The following is a 21990-nucleotide window of genomic DNA, read 5'->3' as shown; positions in this document are numbered from 1 at the left end:
GTTCTCAAAAGAAAACACGTAGCAAGCAATGTACGATCTCAATGACAAAAAACTGTACCCTTTCCAAACCTCAGTTTTTCAGTCCAAATAAAAAAATGTGCAGTATGTCCCTCCAATCAGGTCAGGAGTCGGGGTCATGCTGGCTCACACACACATAATTATCAGTCGCACAAATCAATAACATCACTCGCTCCACTTTTCACTTTCACAATATGAACCATTTTGCACATCTTTGTTGCTCAGTAAGTCACTTGTCTTTCATCTACATCACTACACAACACACACACAATACAATAATGCATTAGTACTAGGTTTGAAAATTGCAACCTATCCATCTTGCGTCATTAGTAGTTTTTGTGTGAATTTTGAGACACATTTTTTCTTGGAAATATTCCTATGCTTCCAACATGTACGTTGACCTTGGGTGTGTTTCGAACAAGGATGGTCCATAATGAAAATAACTTGTACAGGACATCACAATATCACTCATCAGTGCTACATGTTCACACAGGAACCAGCAGCACTGGAAGGAAATCCTTCCTTTACTAAAACATGGTGGAATCAGCAATGTTTGGGTGGGAGTGGTTACAGCAACATGCAAGCTGTACTACCCAACTGCTGGACAAACAGACTTGCTTTATCTTTAACTGCACACATTGGACAGAAAAACACATGCAGTCAGGCAGAGTCTTGTTTTGACTTCCACTATGGGTTGCAATACACATGACATTGAACTCAGGACAGGTGCAGTATAATGGCAGAATAACAGTTTTTTAAAGCATTTCAAAGGCAGTGGATGCCACAGATTGCACAGGGGTAGTTTAAAACGATATAACAGCACCATTATGCCAGTTAAAGTGTTTGCAAACCGGTGATAGTGAGGACAAGCCTAATAATATACTCATATGCTTGGTCACTGTCAAACTTTTAACATTGCACTTTGCATGGAACTACACTGAGCAAAGGTGCATTTCTACCACAAATACATCAGCCTAAAAATGTTATTTTAATAAAATGCTTAACAGTTTGTTAAGTCTGGTGCATTGAAACTCATTCCGCATGATTGATTAGCATATCAACCAAGGCAAGAAGACAAAGGAAAAAAAGAATCAATGCAAACAAAACGCAAACAGCTTTAAATTGTGAAAACATCTCATGAACATCAGTTCAGCTTATTTCTATACTTCATATTTTGGAAATGTCAGGAAATGGTTGTCTGCCCACCAGTCCCTACCATACACTTTGAACTGGCCGCCGGTCAATGTCGGGGCACATCAAGAAGCACAATCCATTAACATTCACATTAACAATGATAGTAAATAGAAAAAGGTTTTCAGCTAGATATACTTGTTCAATATTGGAAGAAGCCACCACATCTGATGAAAAATAACAAAAGCATGAATAGAACCTGCAAAGTTCACAAAGAGATGCTTGAGGCAAGATTTTAACACAACAACTTTCAACTGTGAGAACATGCTAAATAACTGTATTCCACATGGTCCATTTAAAAACACCCACACCCAACCACACACACCCAGAGCACGAGTTGGTAAATCATGCTTGTAAAATGAGACACTGGGATCACACACCGAAGAGGCAATTCTTAAGTGGTACCATTGAGTTTGTAGTAGCAAGTTTACTTCACCACAAATGAATTAAGTTACTGCTAAAGCAGCATGGATATAAACAACATTGCACAATACGCTACAGCGTATGTACATGCCATAAGTAGGTATGGGAAATGACACAAATTTCACGAGATGAGATGTCACAAGATTGTCCCACACACGCGCGCGCGTGCACACACACCCAAACACGCACATATTCATATGTGTGAGGTTCACTCGGAGACGGCTCAACAGGTCACGGGCACTCTTACAAGACATGTGATTGGCTCTCAGTGCGACATCGGCAAATGAAAGCAACAGTTAAAATCCACTCCTGCAGTCATTGGTCAATGTTGTGGCCGGAACCAATCATGTGTCTTGTAGGAATGCCCGTGACATGTGCATTTAAAGACATGGCATGCAGGACACCTTCACTGTTTTGGGTGAGAAATCAACATTGTAACATGGTTAAAAAAAATTCTTGCAAAAGTTGAACTCCCATGATACGACCCCTTTGAATTATGCAAATTAATACCAATAGAAGAGCTAACCTAAAGTTGTTTTTGGAAAGATGAAAGAACGACGTATGTCCACTGTCTAGAGTTAACTGCAGCAGCTGACATTTGGGGCCGACCAGGAGAAGCTTTAGCCACCGAGGACAAACAGTGGCTCACCTCTGCAGCGGGAGGAGCTGTGTGCAATGGATCGCGACCTTTTCAGCCACGCTCAACCTGCATTATTGCACTTTGCCATTGAGGCGTCCTTACATGAAAATATTTCTATGCTGCAGACATTAACATTGTTACATAAGCCTACCTACAGGTTAGCTTCCCACACGACAACCAGACTTTTGCCCCACTGGCTATGTTTAGATGTGCCGTTACCAGCAAATGTACAGTATCTTGGTTGTGTGACACCTATATATTTGTTTTCATTTGGTAAAACCTGTAAAACCTTGGAATATTTTAAGTTGCTTGTAACCCTTAAAAATAAAATAAATACAAGAATGTGATTTGAAAGGTGTTTTTCTCCTGCTGAAAATGACATCTGCCCTGATTTCCTTATTTTAGGGTTTTTCAAGGTGCTTTACAAGGTGCTGTACAAGACACCGGATATTTTGAACATTATTTTTTCACTGAAGTTTTGTGATTCGAAGCTTAAGTTTATCTATTATTTTGATGTTTTACATGTAAAATGTGATCTATAAATACATACATTGTTAGTGATTTCATGTAAATTTGATAGTGAATCTGAGCAATAAAACAAATAAACCACACATTTTTATTTTCATCACTTTGTTCCAAAACAGAACATTATTTTCAATTAAAAATATATGAAGCAACTGTTTTGATCAGTAAGCTGTCAAAAAATGTGATCACTGTTTTTCCAAAGTAAAAATGTAAAGATGTTTGTAAACACCTACAGAAATTTGAGAAATTACAAGTATGAGGCAAACATTCAAGGATTAGCACAATTTTAAATCAACCAAGGTCTCAAAACGATTGATCAATTCTCAAAAATATTTGGCAATCAACTTGATAATGAGTTTGTTGTCGATAGATTGATTAATTGTTGCGACACTCATTCATTTCATGGCCAGATGAAATGGACATCGGACTAAACCAGAATATCATACAATGTCATCTGATTCATTGTGCAGTGAGAGGTCATCACAATTCATTGACTCTAATTTTATGTAAACAGCTAGAAAATTACTTATCACAATAAAGAAAGTCATGTAAGAGATACATAAACACGAGGACGGTAGTTTCTACTATTTCAGTAAATGCGTAATGCCCTTTAGGCACTGCTTATAATTAACGTCCTGGTTAGATTAAATGAGCACATGACTTTAACAGAATGTCATAAACTGTAGTATTATTTTAAATGCTACATCTTCAGGTGCGCAACTTGATGTCAGTTGCTCCGGGCAATTAAGATGGGTTATTCTCACTCCAGCTTTTACTTTCTTTCCATCCGTGCCGCTGGAGGCAATTTGATAAATGCATGTTACCAGGAAACACAAAGGCTGAGTAAATACAAAGGCAATTCCGAGACTGATTCCCAAAGGTACCACAGTCAGTTAGCTATAGTCAGCCTCGTTAGCAGCCTTCGGAGCTAGCACCCACGTTGCATCACAATGAATTATGGTTACGTCAAGCAAAATGCACGTACACGAGAACTGCGCGATAAACATGCCAGTGTGCGAGTGGAGCCATGGACAAAAGCGGAACCTGTCAGTCGGATCAAGTCAAGTGGGCACAGTGACAGGGAGGCTGCCCACATGCCTGGATGTAGACAGTCGGTCGGTGCCAGCTAGCTAGCTCGACTAGCTTAGCCTCGATCGGCGATGCAGCATCAAAAAGCAGTACGGTGTCAATTTCACTCACCGAGCAGCGAGCGCAGGTACTTCAGTCGCGTCAGCACATCCTTCTTTGGGTCCAAAACTTTCTGTGTAGATTTCTTGACGTCTCCATGGCCCCTTCGAGTGAACATTCCGCTTTGAAATGCAATTGTCCAAGCCGATCACCTGTGTTGATACCATACACCGAGGCTCCAGTGTGACTGTCACTTCCCTCACCACCACTCGATGCTTGCTCGGTAAACATTCGCCTAACAGCCGCCGGTGTTTCCCCCCTCTTTTTTTCCTGGCTGGAGCGTAAACACGGAAGCGCGTGTGACAGCGAGGAGTGGTCTGACAATCTGAGTACGCCTCTTGGTATAACTTTACCTTTGAGTCTTTGTGTGATGCGGTTTTAATTGAAATCTTAACCCATGATATTTTCCCTTGTTTTCTATACTGTAATACAAGCTGATGTTATCCGGCACCTTTCACACTATCTACCTATTGAGATGGAAAATACCTGCTAATTACACCACACAGAATAAAGAGTCAGTCGATACACACACACGCATATACACATATACAAAAAAGACATTGTGTGGATAAAACGCAACAAAATAAATGTTAATATTAGCGGTTGATGAATAATGGCTCCAAAGCGTCACCTGGTGTTTTAGAATAGATAAACGAGCAACAGCAAATTCTCCCGGAAATGACGCATTTCGGCGTAAGACACGTGTACTGTGCTCGCACATTTGACGTGAAAAGTAATTGCATAAATTTGAAAAAAAAAAATCTGCCGTAAACTACGTTTAAAATGTGGAAAACATAAAATAAAAAAATCAGTATTAATGGTTATTATTACCCAATAATAACAACAGCAGCAACTACAGCAGCAACAGCAACAACAACAACAACAATAATAATAATAATAATAATAATAATAATAATAATAATAATAATAATAATAATAATAATAATAATAATAATAATAATAATAATAATAATAATAATAATAATGCCTCATCCTCACTAGGTTTTGGTAATACTACTACTACTACTAATAATAATGATAAATAATGGGGCGGCACTAACCAGCACATCTGCCTCATGAGTTTGACTTCGGCTTCTACGTTCTTGTGTGAAGTCTGCATGTTTTCCCCATGCCTGTGTGGGTTTCCGTTTTTCTCCCACATTCCCCAAATCATGCATGGTAGGTATATTGGACACTCCAAATCGCCCTTAGGTGAGTTTGCTTAGTGAAGGTCATCCGTTTATGTGTGCCCTGTGATTGGATAGCAACCAGTTCAGGGATGTACCCCGTCTGCAAGACCGAGACCGTTGTGAGGACAACCCTTTAAGAAAATGGATTTGTGCATAGTTATAAACTGCTCATCTTCACTAAGGTTGTGGGGATGGTAATAATAATGATCATAATAATATGTTTTTATCATTATTATTACCAAGTCCCTAGTGAGGATGAGCAATACTACTACTACTACTACTACTAATAATAATAATCATTATCATAATAATTCAACCTACTGCAAACATTTCTTTCTCATCCTTTATTTGCATGTAAAAAAATATATCGCTGAGATTAACATCAATTTAACCCTGTGTTGGTCCTGTGAGGTGTTGGGCACCCCGATTTTTTTTTTAATCCTCATAATTTCTATATTACATTTTCTCTCTCTCTTAAAAATGTTTTGTATTGGGGTTTGTAACACTTCACATGACCAACCATGTTTCAATACGTGACCAACGCAGGCTTAAGAAAGACCACTAAGAAGACAGCACACACAATAAATTTGTAGAATACATTTGAAAGAAAAAAATACCGTTAAAATATTTGACTCTGTGAACAATTTACTTTAAATTTTTATTCTTTTGAGATTTTTGCCTAATATGTTTGTATTTTTTTTTTTTAAGTAAAACACAGTATATGACATTTACAGTGTAGTGGGCAGCATGCATTAGATGGTAGGCATGTAAAAATATACAATAAATACATTTGTCACAGTACAAAAGACTTGGATTCGTGGGCATGTCCAGCTGGTAAATTTACAGACATCTGGAGGAAGCATCAAAAGTGTAAAAACCAAATCTGTTCTTTAAAGATATTTTGGTGATAGCCATTTGATTATTTGTAGTAATGTAATTAAAAGTACATCTTGTTGTGGAGACCACATATTTTCAGCTGTCTGATCATAAGGTTTTCAGTGTACAGTTTAAATGACACATTCTGATCAGTAGTGATGATTAAACTCAAATAGGTGTCTTTTTCAAAATCATTTCTGTTGAGTGGTTGTAAATTAGTTCTTTTTTCCTAGATTTTCCTCCTAGTTAAGATGAATTACACAGTTTTGGATTGGTATCAAAGGTCGACTGCAGGAATTCAAGAATTTATACCAGACAAACTAATGAGCAACATTTAGGACTGCATTGACAAAAAATAAAAATAAAAAAAATAATACAGTGTTAGCACATACATTCGCAGAGATTCAAGTACGGAGCACTGAGGCACACTTTTTCTTCACAGGAGAAAAAAAGTCCTTGATTTTTGACAGGATGTGCATTTCCAGACAAGTTGTTGAAGAACCAACAAACAGCTTGCTCAGACAGACCACAGTTACAGTTAAATAGTCAACATTTTAAAGTCTACCATATCAAAAATAAAAATAAATACAGGACCGAATTGAATTACATTGATCAGCGTTCTTTATTTTGGTTGTTTGTTTAGTCATTAAAATATGATAATAATATAATGTTTTTGACCTCTGCCTTCTTTTATTTGAACCACGATGGAGTCATGCCGGACAAATACATGTCATATTCAAATATTTACAGCGACATAAGTCAACTGTCCCTGAAATGACCTCGCAGCAGTTTTCATCGCAGGTTTCCTAAACTTTCTTCTAAAATTACCAGTCACCAAAAGAGGGCGCCCAAGTCATTTGAAATCGAGAGGGAAAGTAAAAGAAACGGCCACAGAACACGCACGGCTGTATTCCAAAGAAACGATGACTTCTAATATTCGAGGTCAAGGCAATAGTCAATCTGGAGGTGAAGTCTCTTGCGGCTGCAAATTAGGGCTGCGAGAGAAAGAAACAAGTGATTTACTGAAGTGAGCACTGGAAAATATTGATCAGTGACAATGCCGTTGAAGTGATTGTGTCTCTTTTTCGAGATTGCTCAAAGAAAATGAAAGCGGCAATGACAAAGCTGACGCTAAGGAGTACAACGAGTGAAATCCGCCTTTGGCCCGCAGTTTGGTATGACACTCATTATCTGAAGTGGGCCATTGCGACGAAGGAGTAATCACCGCCTGTAATCATCGCTCAGTCTTGGCAAACCTGCCCTGTTGTTCAAGTGCAGCTTATTGCTTATTATCTGAGATAACATGGCCCATCGATAATCTTTCAACAACAACAGTGAGACGCCACACTCCCCCATTTATTCTGCACCTGCAAGTACAACGTGAGGTCATACGAGAATTATGAGCCAAGACAATTTACCGTTAGAGTCTTTTACTAGGTCCAAAGCCGTTTCAATCAAATTGGACAGATGTTCTGTGAGAACATACACAAAAACATGCAGTATGTCTTGCTATAGTTGGTGATGTTTTCAAAGGCCATGTGACCGAAGGGTGGCACTGCAGCCTCACAAATGATAGATTGCTCTTCTCAACGGCCAGGCTGTCTATAATCCAAGGTTTGAAAAGCACTTGTCGCCTCTAAATTGTTCCTTCAAAGAGCTTGGAAATACTTGACTTTTCTCCTTATGTGGTTATGGATTTCCCTTTTCCACAATTAAGTGCCATTAAAAGCTAATGTATCCAGTTAAACCACATTAAGCCAGTGTTGGTGTGGACAGTGGGAAATTTTCCCAATTCACATAGTGTGAGTTTCAAAAAACATATCTTGCAATTTGACGATTATTTAACTTCATTTTTAACTAAATAATTAACTAAAGTAATCACAACAGTTGTTTAAAGGCTGATAAAATTACATGATAGAGATTTTTCAGTCCCTAGAAATTTGCCTTTTCCAGTAGCTGCTCAGATACCGGTTCTTAAAAATAATAATAATAACACTTAAAAAATCTGACCCTGATGAGATGCGTTGACTTTAATATCTCATTGTCAAATGGTTCTATACTTTTGGTTGTATGTTAATTTCACGTATTTTTCGTTTTGAATGCATATAACACACACGTACACAAGCGCACACCCACACGCACGCGCACCCCCACACGTACACACACGCACTAAACACAAAGTAAATTAGCATGATCACTCAACTGTAAAGTCAAAGCACCAAAAATAATACAACACAAAACCTCAGAGGCAACTGTTTTATTCCGACTGAAATATTTTAAAAGTTGAGTCACTTTCGAGTCCACAAGATCACGAACACGATTTTTTTTTTATTATAGCTCAGCTGCCACCAGAGGTCGTCATAGTGCCCTCTGCAATCAAAGGTATTCATTGTGGAAGTTTCAGAGCAAAACATCCATACAAGTATCTTCATTGTTTTATTCAAGACTTTCTGTCGGAATCTATACAACGTTTACATAAAAGTGTAATATGTAATGATTGAATCAAATGACTAATTTTAAAGGCAACGCTGTGTAGCCTATTGAAAGTATATTGTGTTAAGATACAGCAATTGCAAAATCTCGTGTTTAGGATGCATTAAGTGGATTATAGTACATTTCCATAGAGGTTAATGAGGGGGCACTCTGAAGTAATTAAAAAGAGAGCATTATAAGGTAACTGTTTCACATAAGATACTCCCTGCAAAATATGCTATACCTAATTAAACCTCTTTGCTGACAGCATTTTGTATCTTCCAGGTAATCTGCTGTGAAATTAATAAGGCCCTGAGAATTAAATGAGGCATTTTGGCACAGAAAGACGATTTTTCTTCTGCGGTATGCATGACAGGGGTTTCAATTTGGAATGTGTGATCCATATTAAGCTGAAAAACAGTTCTTCGCGTTCTCTCCGTAATCTGATTCCAATTTCACTCGTGATGCGACACTGTAGCGACAAGCCAGGGGACGTTTAATTGAAACGCCTGCACTTTTTAATTGGATTCTGTTAAGATGTGAAATCGCCTCCTGAATTATAGCCGTGCGCCTTTAAACGCTGATACCGACTGGTTTCCAGCGGTGATCAGTTAAGGGGCTGAAATAATGCCTCCATTCAACGGTGTGTCTCCACACTGAGACATTCTTGAATTTAAAGCCAAACTGCAAACTCGCTCACCGGCCTTGCATTTATTTCAAAAGCTAAACATTCATCTGTTATGGTTGTTAGGGAAAATGCTTCAGACACAATGCAACACCTTAGATTGTTTTTGCAGCATGGGCATTTCTAACCGCTTTTTACAGTGGTCAAGTATCCCTAAATTGAATCAGAACACCCATAAAATTTAAGAGACCGTTACTTTTTTTTTTTTTTTTTTTAATGTCTGTTCTGTTTTAACAAAATTTAGCAAAATTACAGCACCAACCGCCCATTCCCAAAATAGGTTTATAGGGACTATTGTGCTTATGATAACTATGCAAAGAAATATGCTGTTGATAATCAATAAAAATATCATATCAGTAAGACATTAATTTATAAAACATGCTAAATGTGAACTGATTGTGCTAACTGTAGGCTACTTGTACATAACAATTTAGAAAGATGCACTGCGACTCCAGAAACATATACTAAGACCTTTGAAATTTGAAAAATCGATGAGACATTACATTTTGTAGTGAAAAATTGTGAGGTGTTTTTTTGGATCTGACGGCTTTATTTTCAGAAAGTCATCTCAGATTTAAGAAATTAGCCACACCAACGTGGGAAAAAAAACAAACACACATTTTAGTGACAGTACAAAATTTTGCACCATCTAGTGGTGAACTAAAAACTCAATCATTCATTCATCCATCTATTTTGTATAGCTGCTTAACATTTGTTAAACAAAAAGAAACACAATACATTTCAATAATGTGCAAAAAAAATTCTACCATATCAAAATACATTTTTTTTAAATATAAATGGTAATCCAATTCGCTAATTATACTAAATAAGTCGTGTTGCGCCCAACATGAGGATGTTTTTTTTTTTTAAATATGTTTGGCCACAACCTTTCTGTAATGGATACTCAAAGTTCTTCTTCTATTGGTTGGAGGCTTGCAAAGTGTGGCTTCTCTGAGGCACCGTGGTGTTCGTGATTCAAAACGGTTGCATTCTCTAAGTTTATCATTAGTTGGCACTAAATTACACACATTGCCTCTTTAATGCGAAGGTGCTACAGAAATGCTAAGAGACTAGATGGCCATAACCAAAACATGTTATACTTCTCTTTCCTAAACATGGAAATTAAATTGTGTCAAAAAGTACAAAATGTCTGAATGTATCTGTCTTGGAGCTCATCACCCCTAAACCTCTAACCCTAGAATTGCCCGTCTGGAAGTATGGATTTGAGTTGTCACACAATTCTATTGATTATACCTCCAACCTCAGAAACGCTCCCGTTAAAGCATTATTCTGGATTAAAAGGCACATCTTTCCTTTACACATGCTCCATCTAGTAGATAGCCATTCCGAAGCAAGAAATCATGATATCATAGTTAAACCGAGGGTGTTAACATCTGCCTGTCACAAGTTCAGTTCCTGTGTGGGTGGCACACAGCGAGCTTCCTTCACCTCCTCCAGGTGGGTGCTCTCCCAACCTCATACATTGAGATTTGTGTATTCTCCCATTCGAGGGCCAGTCTCACCCTAGTGTGAGAAATAAATAATTTAAAAAACATCCCTGCTCTCCCACTGCCGCCTCCTCCACCTCCATCCGTGACCCCCTCCGATAAGCTTGGAGTTCATCCTTTTCACTGATTAGTTTGCTGGCGGATTGAATGGCCATGTGTCATCCTGTTGGCTCTACCTGTGCGCCTGGATCAGCAGGTGGCTGCTACACTGTCCAACATGATACTGAAACCATTATTTATTCTCTGCCTGCCCAGCAAATCCAAGTTTTCCACCTCACATAGAATTTATGGGAAGTAGATGCCATCTTTGGATAGTTTATATTCGAGAAAAATGCTGCTGCTGAAATGCAATGCGACACACATAACTTGCAAAATGTATTCTATGGGATTTATATTCCAGCAGAGGATCCTGGCAATATCAGGTCATTAATAAGTTCTCTGGCAAATTTCTCTTTTCTACTGTATAAACTGTGTGTATATGTGCGCATTGACATGTTTTTATTTGTTGTCTCGTGTGTTATTTATGGCCCACACTGAAGCCCCGGGACTGTGAAATAACAAGCACAAGAGGGATTTCACGCTTTTTCCTCTCCGGAAAGATAGGTTTTTCTCAGACAACACAGTTGTCGCTCCCCGCCCAACAAACTTTGTTTACTTCTACCACAGCACCAGCCTATATATTTCCTGAAAAGCCAATAGAATTAAATGGTGTCATTAAGTATGGGTTCCCACGGGTATAGTGCATTCAGGTTTACTTATGTTACACCTCTGGCCTTTTTATCGTTGTTATCAATGGCACGCTGTGCATCATTAGAAAAAGACAAACAGCCTTGTTTCTTTCTGGGGGGCAGACAGAAAATCAATGCTCGGTTTCCCATGAGCACCTAATTAGCTGGACACTTGTGCGCTGTTAAAACACAGAGCAGATCTCTTTGTCCATCGGGTCGATAGGGCGAAATGCACGAGAGACACCTTCAGAGCTGATAAAGTGTCAGAGAGGTGAGGAGTAAACACACAAGTGACACTTATGGTCTAGCACGTCTCACACCTACTATATGCTTTGGCAGACTTGATTTCAACTTGATCACATATAGGCACATTTCACACTGAGGCCAAAAGAATTTTTTTTTTTTTTCCTTATCTCCTGAACACCTCAGATGAGTTTTGATACACACGTACGGTGCAAAGCCACCACTGACGTTGTGGTTTTTAATGCTGGATTCTCATTGGGTGTACGTTAAAATGATGGATCAACGTTAGCAACGATGCTCATTTGAGTTCCATTCAATTTAGGTTCCGGAGCGATTAGTAGGGATAGTAAAGGGACAAAAAAAAAAAATGGAAACAATTTTCTTCCACCCACCCATTTTTTTATCCTGGCTCAAAATTCAAATTAAATGAGTTATTATCAATGCAACAGTTTTTGGATTTGTTTTCACCTTTTGTGTGTATTTTTGTGTGATGCCGTCATATAATAGTAGCAAACATGAATAGAGTGATAATATACAATTTTTGATGGAGGAAACAATCTGGTTAATAAGTAGAACATGTGATACAATCAAATATCACTTTCATACACCTGTGTTCCACCAAACAGATGCTAAATGTATTTGATGGCTAACCATGTAACATATACAATATTGGCAAAGCAACCACAAAGCTCAGGTGTTCTTTTGGCAGAAAGACATAAATACTGTACTGTTACATTAGGCACAGACATATTATTTCTGGTTAATTGCATTATAGCGATACCTTATAAAATCCAGCAATGACTAAAATTGCCAGTAGGTGACACTATGGCTCTTGAAACACCTGGATGACAGTTACTACTCAGTTATGGCTCATGAAAAGGTGAGTTGTTTTACTTTATAGTAGTTTTATAATCCAGTGGTTTACCCCTACATGTATGACAGATACAGTTTTTGGAAATGTTCCTTGTAAACCAGAATTTTTTATACCTAACAAATCAATGTACATTATTTACTACGTGAGCATTTGTTTTCAAGTCAACCAATCATAAAACAGAATCTAGCGGTCTCAATGTATTATTTCATTTTTACTTATTTGGGTATAGAGTATTGCAAAATATTGCAGTTTCTGTGTGATAAAAATTTGGAGCTATAAATGATAAAGGGCCATGTGAAAAAAAAAGCACAGGCTTCATTCAAACTAGAATAGGCTCATGAAACAAGAGCTGAATATAAGTATTTTTAACTTGAGTGCTAGGTGGAAGGCAGTCTTCTTAAATAGCTTCTGGCTCAATTGGTCTCTCAGCGGCAACGGGAAAGAAAAAAAGAAAGCGGTGGGAAGGGGGAAAAAAATCGAAAATGTCCAATCCTTTTCTGTAACCTGTCAGAGTGACACTTGCAAACTTCCACTATAGACAAGGTGGCAGTACAAACGCAGATAGATGGCAGGGAATAAAAGGGCCTTCTCATGGCAAACTTTCTGGAAATGTCATCCTTTCAAGCTGTTGAGAAGACCTATTTCATATCTATTACAGCAGGCATTCTGTGGCCGATATTTCCGATTTCAGCCCTGCAAATCCTCTGCCAATCTTCTGCCCTTAAGAATCTCTGCCAGCCCGAATGCATTATTGCGCCTACCTCCTCGCTCCCCCCTTTTGATGTGACAGAACAAACCGCGACCTATTAGGATTAAGGCTTTGAAAAGATCTTTGAAGCTGTTCAAGGTTTCTTTAAACTGGGGAATGACAATATAAGCTGTGCGGTAGCAGATGCCAAATGGAGTGATTGCTAGTGCTCCTCGGGGAGGTCTGCTGTCACAAAACGCACAAACACTTACAAATGTGCACGCGCCTGTGCATCTGTGACTTGCACATGTGCACTAAACACTCTACTGCACTTCTCTGTGCATGTATAAAAGTGCAGGTGTATGCATGCACTTTGGTGCATTTTACACTTAAAGCAACATTATGTATTTGCCTGTACATAAATTATTTTTCCCCCCAAGTTTACTGATATTGGTCATGTGATGTTCATAACTTGAGTTTTGATTGGTCTTCATCCGAGCCGTTTGGCATCGATGTGGATTTCAGTTAACAGCAAATTGCAAAAGGGCATGCCACCAAAGATGGATAAAAAAACGATGGATTTAGCTGCTTAATTCATATTCACATTTTATTAATCACACTACCGTGCTTATACTAGTGGTGCCACATACAACAATTACTTGTCAACACACACTACAAATGAATAACACAGACGTCTGCAGACCAAGACGTGTATGTTGCCGTTTTACACCTTTCTCTTATTATGGATAAACATTCTATTACGTTGACTTCTTGTCCAGAACTATTTTCAGTTTGGTCAGGACTTACTGTAAAAATAACAGGCAATAGCCCAGGGGTGGGCAAACATTTTGACTCAAGGGCCACAAAACGTTCTGAAATTTGATAAAAACGGCCGGATCAAGAGCAGACGGAATGACTGTTTTGATAATTCACCTCATAATAGAAAAAAATGCAGTATATTTCAGGATAAAATTGACAAAGGCATTACAACAGTATTATTAAATTCCCATGTATTTAACTATTTTTTCAAATGACTTACAAGAACTGAAAACTAAATGAACAAGTGAAAGCTTTACTGCTAACATTTACTATTTTAAAGTTATCCCTAAATTCGGTGGGCTGGATTAAAAAGCTTGACGGGCCGTAGTTTGCCCATGGCCGTGATAGCCGATTAGCCGTCAACCACGACTACTGCCATTAGCAATTTGGGCCTTTCTCTGCGTCATCTTGTGAAGTTTACCACCATTGTTTCTTTGGCATCAAAATCACAAGGAGCCTATCGGTCATCTACTACAATGTTCCATGTTCACTAGTGATACAACCAGTGAGCAATGTAAATTGGCGTGGTACATAAACTGCTCACAAGTGCAATGTTTTTTTTTTTTTTAACCACAAGCTTTGCTCTTTCACCTACATATGGAATTACTGATATGGTTAAGTATTGTTGTAAAATGGATTGCATATTGAGTATTTGCATTGCTTGGTGACAAGTGGTGGGTAACTGTGGTTTACTTGATATAAGCCAGAGTTATTCCTCTGTGTGAATGCCTGCATGCATTTTGATATTTTGCAACATGTCTATATTGGGATACTGTCATAAAAGGGAGTTCACTGTATTTGTATTTGTTCGAGGGGATTTTGCACATGGTACGTGATTGACATTTGAAAGATGACACGATGCCCTCAGATGTGTTTTATTTTTAATATGGATGTGCCGATCAAACCATTTTTACATTTAGTCTGTACTAAAACATACAATGATGCTCTGATTACAACTCAAGGAAAGCAAAACTAACCTACATCTCTGCACAGATCAGTCAGAAGCATCATCTGAGAGCTCAAATGTGAAGGACACGCATATGTTAAAAACAGCGCAGCTATAATTACCTGGTGCAACATAATAATGTCAGGAGAGGAACATGAAAATGTACACGGTGGCATACTAGTTCAAGGTTTCTGAATTTTCGGCATGACGATCCTCAGACGTGTTGAAGAACTTCCTTTTTATCTTTGTATGACTCTTCGCTATTGACAGCACATCTGATGATACTGAAATGATGGAAAAGAGAGCAAATTAAGAATAAATGGTATTCTGAATGTTGCCACACACATTACTTGAGTCAGACAGGCATATCACGAGCGCAAATACCATCTCTATGCATTGCCCACAATCAAAAAAGAATTTAGCTTTCTGTTATCTAATCACTCTTAATATCGCTTATCATAGCTGCCTCGCCACCCTGAGGTAGCGGAGGACATATGCAATATCAAATATTCAAAACGGGCGATTCCGTGAGATATTTATCTCAGCAAATTTCACAGGTGATTCCATTTAGATATTCAGCGCCTGTTTTGCGTGGCGTCTCGGCTTTACCGTGCCCCGGTGTGAGATGTCACCGAGAGACAGTCACTACAGATAGTCAATGTGAGGAGAAATGAAGCCGCAGGGCACTTGGGGTAAAGGCTTCTCATTACGCAGTCAGAAAGACAAGTTCTCAGGGACCTGCCACCATAGAGCACATATTGATCTGCCATTGCATCTTATCTTTGAGACTTTAGATTAAAATGCTCAACATTGGCTCTCTCTGCCAGACTGAAGACTTTTCTATATCCGTAAGTGGAGGAGCCTTAATCTCCCCATGAAGGAGAGGAAGCCAATCAACTAAGAGGACAAATGCACAATATTTTCTCTCTGTAGGAAAGACTGTGAAAATCATCATCTCGATATAATAAAAAAGTACCATTTTTTGTTTTCTGTTTTTAACTTATGTCGAGCGAGAAAGGAAAGAAGTGAAATATATTACTTTGATTGCTTTTAGTTTGTCGGTACATTAATTGGCCAGATTGCATAACACGATACACTAGAGGCTAAAGTTGAGAAGTGCCGGTCCAGTACCGCTGCGTATCGGCCCGGTTCAAAGACTAAGTATAAAGTATTCTTTTTTCAACTTTGGCTAGTTATTTTTCTTGCATGTTGTTAAATATTGTCCAGCCTTCTGTTCAAGAAACATTTAATCCTCTATGAAGCAGGGGGAGGCATGGTGTGACAAACACATTTTTCTGTCTGCTCAAAACTGAACTGCTCCCTCTGCTCTCCCCTGAATTAGCATTACTGAGGTTAAATAGTCGTATCTGACATCATCATCTGTGAACGAGTGCTCTGTCGGAAGTGAGAGATTTGTTCAAAAGAATCAATCTTTTGCAACAATTCTTTTCAATGGACTGATTCTAATGATTCTGTAAGAACTGTAACGCTCGTCAACTGTGACCAAAGAGAGAAACCTCTAGAGGTCCAGTTTATTTAGCATTTCCATTCATCTTTCAAGGTCGACAGAATATTGCGTCCTGTCTATGTAAATATGGGTGGTGTCATATGAAAGATTTATTTCCATTCCTTACTTTGAATTACATGTAGGTAAGATCAAAGGTATCACTAGAGTGCTCAATTGGCTTATATTATGTAAGTACTCGTCAAGGGTGTCAGCTACCCTCCATAAAAAAAAAAAAAACTTATTTGATATTTTTTATTGTTATTACTATACTCCATGAGACTGAAAGAGTTAAACCCAGCTCGTGTCCATGCTCTCGTCAGTGCCCTTCTAGTTTTGATATTTGTGTCAATGAGCATGCACTATAACTCAAAAATTCCCATGTATTTCGTCTTCTTCTTGTGAAGTTTACGATCATACAAACAACAAACTGTTTTTATTTTTTTCTGAAGGCAAAATGCTGTGCATCGTATACACTTTGTTTTCATCTAATGTCTTGTCCAAAAGTGCAAAGAAGAGCAGTGAAAAACAATGAATGCATCTCTGGCCTTTGACTTTGGCCGGATAAACATTTGATTTTAAAGTAATGTGAATGAAATTGGATGTGGAACAGAACTCACCAGGCCCAAACCCTGTCTCTCCGTGGTAATGTTGGTTTAAGGGGCGATGTGGCACCTGTTGGGGCAGCCTTAAGTAGCCAGACCCGAATGATGCTGAACTGATCTTTGTGGGAGTCCAAAACAAAGCTGTCTGCCAGGGCTCATTCATCTTTGATGTTTATTGATGAGGAAACTGGAGGTCCTCTACAGAGCATTGTTTCCTATGAGTGGTGCCCATTGATACCCTGAGAGCCACGTTTGTTTTTAGTCTCTGGCAGGAGGAGCTCATTTTAAAAGGTTTAATGGTGCAGCTAACCGGTCCAAGCACTGTGCTTTGGAGCCATGAGTCCACTGTTGGCCCAAGGATGTCTTCCTGTTCCTAAACAATGATACACGACTAATCCTTTGTGAATGGCATGCCACCACTGTTTTGTCAAATTCTGTTTTACTCTGAATGGCTTCTGTGACTCATTCCGATGATGACATGGCACCGGTTGACTGTCGTCATGTCTGCCTCATGACCCTTCCTGAACCTCTGAATCTTCTCTGCTGTAAAAAAAAAAACAAAAACAGGATAGGTTTCGTGAAGTGCATTACTATTGTTCAGCTAATCATATCCTCTCCAACAAATGCGGAGTGTGACAAGATAAGATAGGAACTGTTAATACCATATCACACCATCTGAAATTATGAAATTATGTATGGATAGGGCAGGGTATCGCAGATAGAAAATGGAAATCAAGCTGTACCTCTTCCATTTTATATACTGCCTTGAAAGAAAACAGTACGTTCAATGTTATCTACCTCAAATTCTATTAGAATCGGGTTAATTTAGTGGCAAAGACTTGAAAACGTTTTCATATCCTCCCATCTGCTGTCTTTGAGTGCTCTCTGTTTGTAAGGTGTTCTAATTTAATATCATGGGAGATAACACATCTTACTGATGCACGATCTGGGATATTACTTGCAGATCCGTAAATGCTGTAACAATAATTAAATTTAAATTCAATTGAGCTTACTTTAGCATGCAAATGGAAGCCTTTTCAACATAGTCTATTTACTTGACCAGATATAATTCTGTGTTTCATGTGGTATACATTTCAAAGGACAGATCAGGTGCATTTCACTGCATCAGCTTTATTGCACATTCCACAATATACACGATAATTAAATGAGTGTATATAAACCTAAAAAATATGCATTTTGCTTTTTGTTTTTGCACCCATTTTTCATGAGCTGAACTTAAATATTGGCTTATCTAAAGAAAAGGAGGGTGGTCAACAATGGCAAACGCAGAGCATTGTTGTGAATGCTAAAGACACAGGAATGCAGTAAAATAAATATGTAACAAAACAAACACACAAATAAACAAAACCACAAACATCCGTAAACAAAAACAAACACACAAATAAACAAAACCATAAACAAATGTAAACAAATATAAACGCATTAAAAATGATGCAATAACAAATACAAAATATAAGCAAACCTACAACAAAACAAGTGCACCCTCCCATACCTCCATTTTATGGCGTCAGCTTGCAGCATATTTTGTTATTTTTTAAGTAATGTGTTCATTTCACTTTTGTGACTTTTGCTGGTGTCAGCGCGCTTGCCCCTGTTGACCACTGTAGACAGGCGTGGCAAGGCATAGAGTTGATTAGAGGGGATGTCTAAAATGTGTATAAGGAAGTCAGAAAACCAGTCAGTATCTGCCGTGATCATCATTTGTCTGATGCCATGCAGCACAACTTGTTCGCATTGTTGATCAGGGAGTTGATTATAGACTGTGGAATGTTCATGCTCATGCTGCAACAAGAAGTGATGGTCATGTATCAATACAACTATAAACTTCAGGATATTGTATGGGCATCGCTGTGTATTCAAATGGTCATTACCAAAATACACCCATGTCCATACTGTATGATACAGCTGTACATAGCTCAACGACACACAACGCCAAAGACGATGTTTACCATCTGCCCTGTACATTTAAAAATTATGATTAAAGAAGACCTCTCCCCTAAATGCAATATGGCACCAAATCTGAGCAAATTTGCATGGGTGATCGTGAAAAAGGAGTGTCCCGTTTTTTAACAGTATTTGAGAGAAAAGGCCCTTTTGTCAAATGTTTATTATTGTGTTCAGTGTCCATGAAAATAAAAGTGTTTTGTTTATTAAAATTGAAAAGTAACATAAGTTTGTATGTGTATGTATATTGCCCTGGCAAATTCTTCAATTTTAATATCCTGCTTCATAAATATGGATGAGTCTCTATGATGAGCCGGACCCTATTGTGACAAATCAAGTGCTCTTGGTTTGTTTCACGGCTGAGGCGTATCCAGGATGTGCTGCCATCATACATGAAAAAGGACCTGTCTCCAACTTTTAAAGCTGCACAAGTAAAACCTCTCATAAACTTCTTCCTTCGTGATGGTTTTCCAGCTTGATTCACTTGGATGTTTAAATGATAGGCTCAAATATGGGTCTGACTTTGTTTACGTCGCGGTGTATTGGTTGGCTGCCTCTTTAAGTGTGATGAGATATACAAGCGCAATCATATATTTCTATGGCTTGCAGATAGCGAGGCAGTTTTTCACTCCTCATTTGCGGTTCAATTGCAAGAGTGTGTATTGCCTGTTTTTCCGGGAAGAAAATAGATGGCTGTGTCACTCAGTATGCATAAACTGCGTGTCTGTTTGTTGTACGCTGTCAATGGAAATGATAGCAATTCTATTTGTCTCATGAGAAAGATATTGTTACAAAGTCTGAATAGTAGTCTTCAGGAAAGGGATGGTTTGCCCATTCTGAAGTTATTTTCTCCAGACAGTAATCTTCAAGCTTCAATCTGAAACCTCTTCAAATGTTTTGTACAAACATATCATTGCTAGAGCCAGTGTCAACCTCATCAGACACATCCTTGATACAAGGACTGGTAATTATAAGCTGTACATCCAACATTAATATTTACACCACAGGGAACACAACTGCCCTCTTTAAATATATAAAAAATAGAAGATCATGTACACAGCTCATCCGCATCTACCTCACAGCCTCATATTGTTCAGCACTTGAAGCAAACATATATCTCTATCAAGTCGCGAGAGAATAACATGGTCTGTTTTGCACAGCGGAGGTGTGTCTCCTTTTACCTTGTTGAGAACGGGAGACAGACCCAAGAGGTGAGAGAGGCTACCTCTGTGTTGTTCACTCCTCTCTCTAACTGGTAGTGTTTGACTTCCCCCAGCCAGGAGTGGGTAATTCTGGAGCCCTGTGTGAGGTTGTTAGATCACTGAGGCCCAAGACAGCACCATTCTTTGCAGACCCTTGACAGCAAATATGTGGTAATGATATTGTCTCCTGCTGGGTAATAACACACAATTCAGACTGCCACATACTGCAGGCACTGGGGGAAAAAATAGAGGGCAGAGGAAAAAAAAAAGAAATTACACTGAAGTACTAGAGGAAAATGACAAGAGAAATGTCTCATCGTCAAGTTGTTCACACCACATGACTCTGTAGTGGGAACAAATGTTTTATTTAACAGTGCACAAAAGAGAATGTCCTCGCTGAATAGGGATGCGGTGAACAATGGATTCATTAATTCATTATAGTTTTCCCGAACAAAGAGTGGCACCTGGAGTTCACCCCCACCCCAATTAAACAAAAATCAAGCAGGAGCTACAGTTTCAATGTACAATTAAAGATGAAAACAACAATCACCTTACATTAAATGTTCTATTCGAGTGTCCAACTTTGTCACAAAAAATATCTATGAATCTTATATATAATCTATAATAATCTATATATATATATATATATATATATATACACACACACACACACGCACACACACTGGTACTTCGCATTATATTGGAACAATGATTTAACAAAACATGGCTTCAAGTGACTAAAGCCTTTGTGGTCACAGTGCATAATTAGCGGGCGGTATAAACAGCATTTTTCCTGCCATGGAGACCTTGCATTCTTAACCAGACCACACCGGCAGCTTCAACCTTGACCTTTGTGTTACTCCACTTGGTACTCAGCTTGTAACTGTCAACACCATCCATCACGAGCCAATCAGGTCCAGGGCTGCGGGCCAGTCACCCTGCTGTACTGTGAAATTGTGGCATGCGCGCCATAATGTAGACAAGACATTGACACAATACATCAAGCTTCAGTGGCGGGCTCCTTTGCACTAGTCTATTAGTCTCCTGCTGAGCTCCTGGCTGCATGGACTTATTGCTGGGGATAAGTAGAAATAATAGAGCTATGTCTGGATGTTTCGTCACTGGAAGACTTTGGCACGAGCTACACTCAGGCCTGAGTTATGATGTCAGTAAAACGCTACTCTAAAAGTCTAGGCAGCTCGCATGTTTACTGAACTGACTAAAACACTTACAGTAAATAAGAAGTACTCTATTCAAAATTAAGTAACGAATTACAGACCATTTTTGAAATAAAAAAAACTGAATCAAAAATATTCAAAAATAATAAAATTATGACTAATGCGCCATCAATGAAATCAGTCATCCAAACATGGAGAACATATGCATAATCAAAAAAGGTATACAAATATAGTGAATACATGCAGTTGGTGCATGTTTTTTTTCTTCTTTTTTAATTTTTGTGTATGCTGTTTCTACACAAACTAACAGTGAACTGTTGGCCTGACATGTAGAGTTTTAACAGTTTCAAAGTTTCCTTAATTTTCAGATTTTTCAGTGCGTAAGATTTAAACATACATTAAGTGCTTTCCTCAGTTGAGCACACAAGATAGAGAGTTGACCCCACTTCTTTTTCCATCCTTCTGACGAGCAGGGCAACATATTGCATTGGGCTGAAATAAATAGCAGGTAACAAAATCACG

At 38.5% G+C, this 21990-nt stretch overlaps 1 protein-coding gene across 2 annotated transcripts in view; it reads right to left on the bottom strand.

The window, feature by feature from the left end:
* The window catches only part of ralgapa2 (Ral GTPase activating protein catalytic subunit alpha 2), a 100406-nt gene extending 96123 nt beyond the window's left edge, over nucleotides 1–4283 (bottom strand). The window contains exon 1 of one of the 2 annotated variants that reach the window (XM_088432828.1): nucleotides 3998–4283. In XM_088432828.1, coding sequence (XP_088288954.1) covers nucleotides 3998–4103 — 106 coding nt within the window. In that variant the 5' untranslated portion in view covers nucleotides 4104–4283. The remainder of the gene's footprint in view (nucleotides 1–3997) is intronic. The other variant, XM_088432827.1, reaches the window with a different exon arrangement.
* Nucleotides 4284–21990: the final 17707 nt, after the last annotated feature.

The sequence above is a fragment of the Hippichthys cyanospilos genome, chromosome 14 (genome assembly GCF_059441005.1).
Source record: "Hippichthys cyanospilos isolate Australia breed blue-spotted pipefish chromosome 14, RoL_Hcya_1.0, whole genome shotgun sequence".
NCBI lineage: Eukaryota > Metazoa > Chordata > Actinopteri > Syngnathiformes > Syngnathidae > Hippichthys > Hippichthys cyanospilos.
This window is presented reverse-complemented; position numbering and strand designations above follow the sequence as displayed.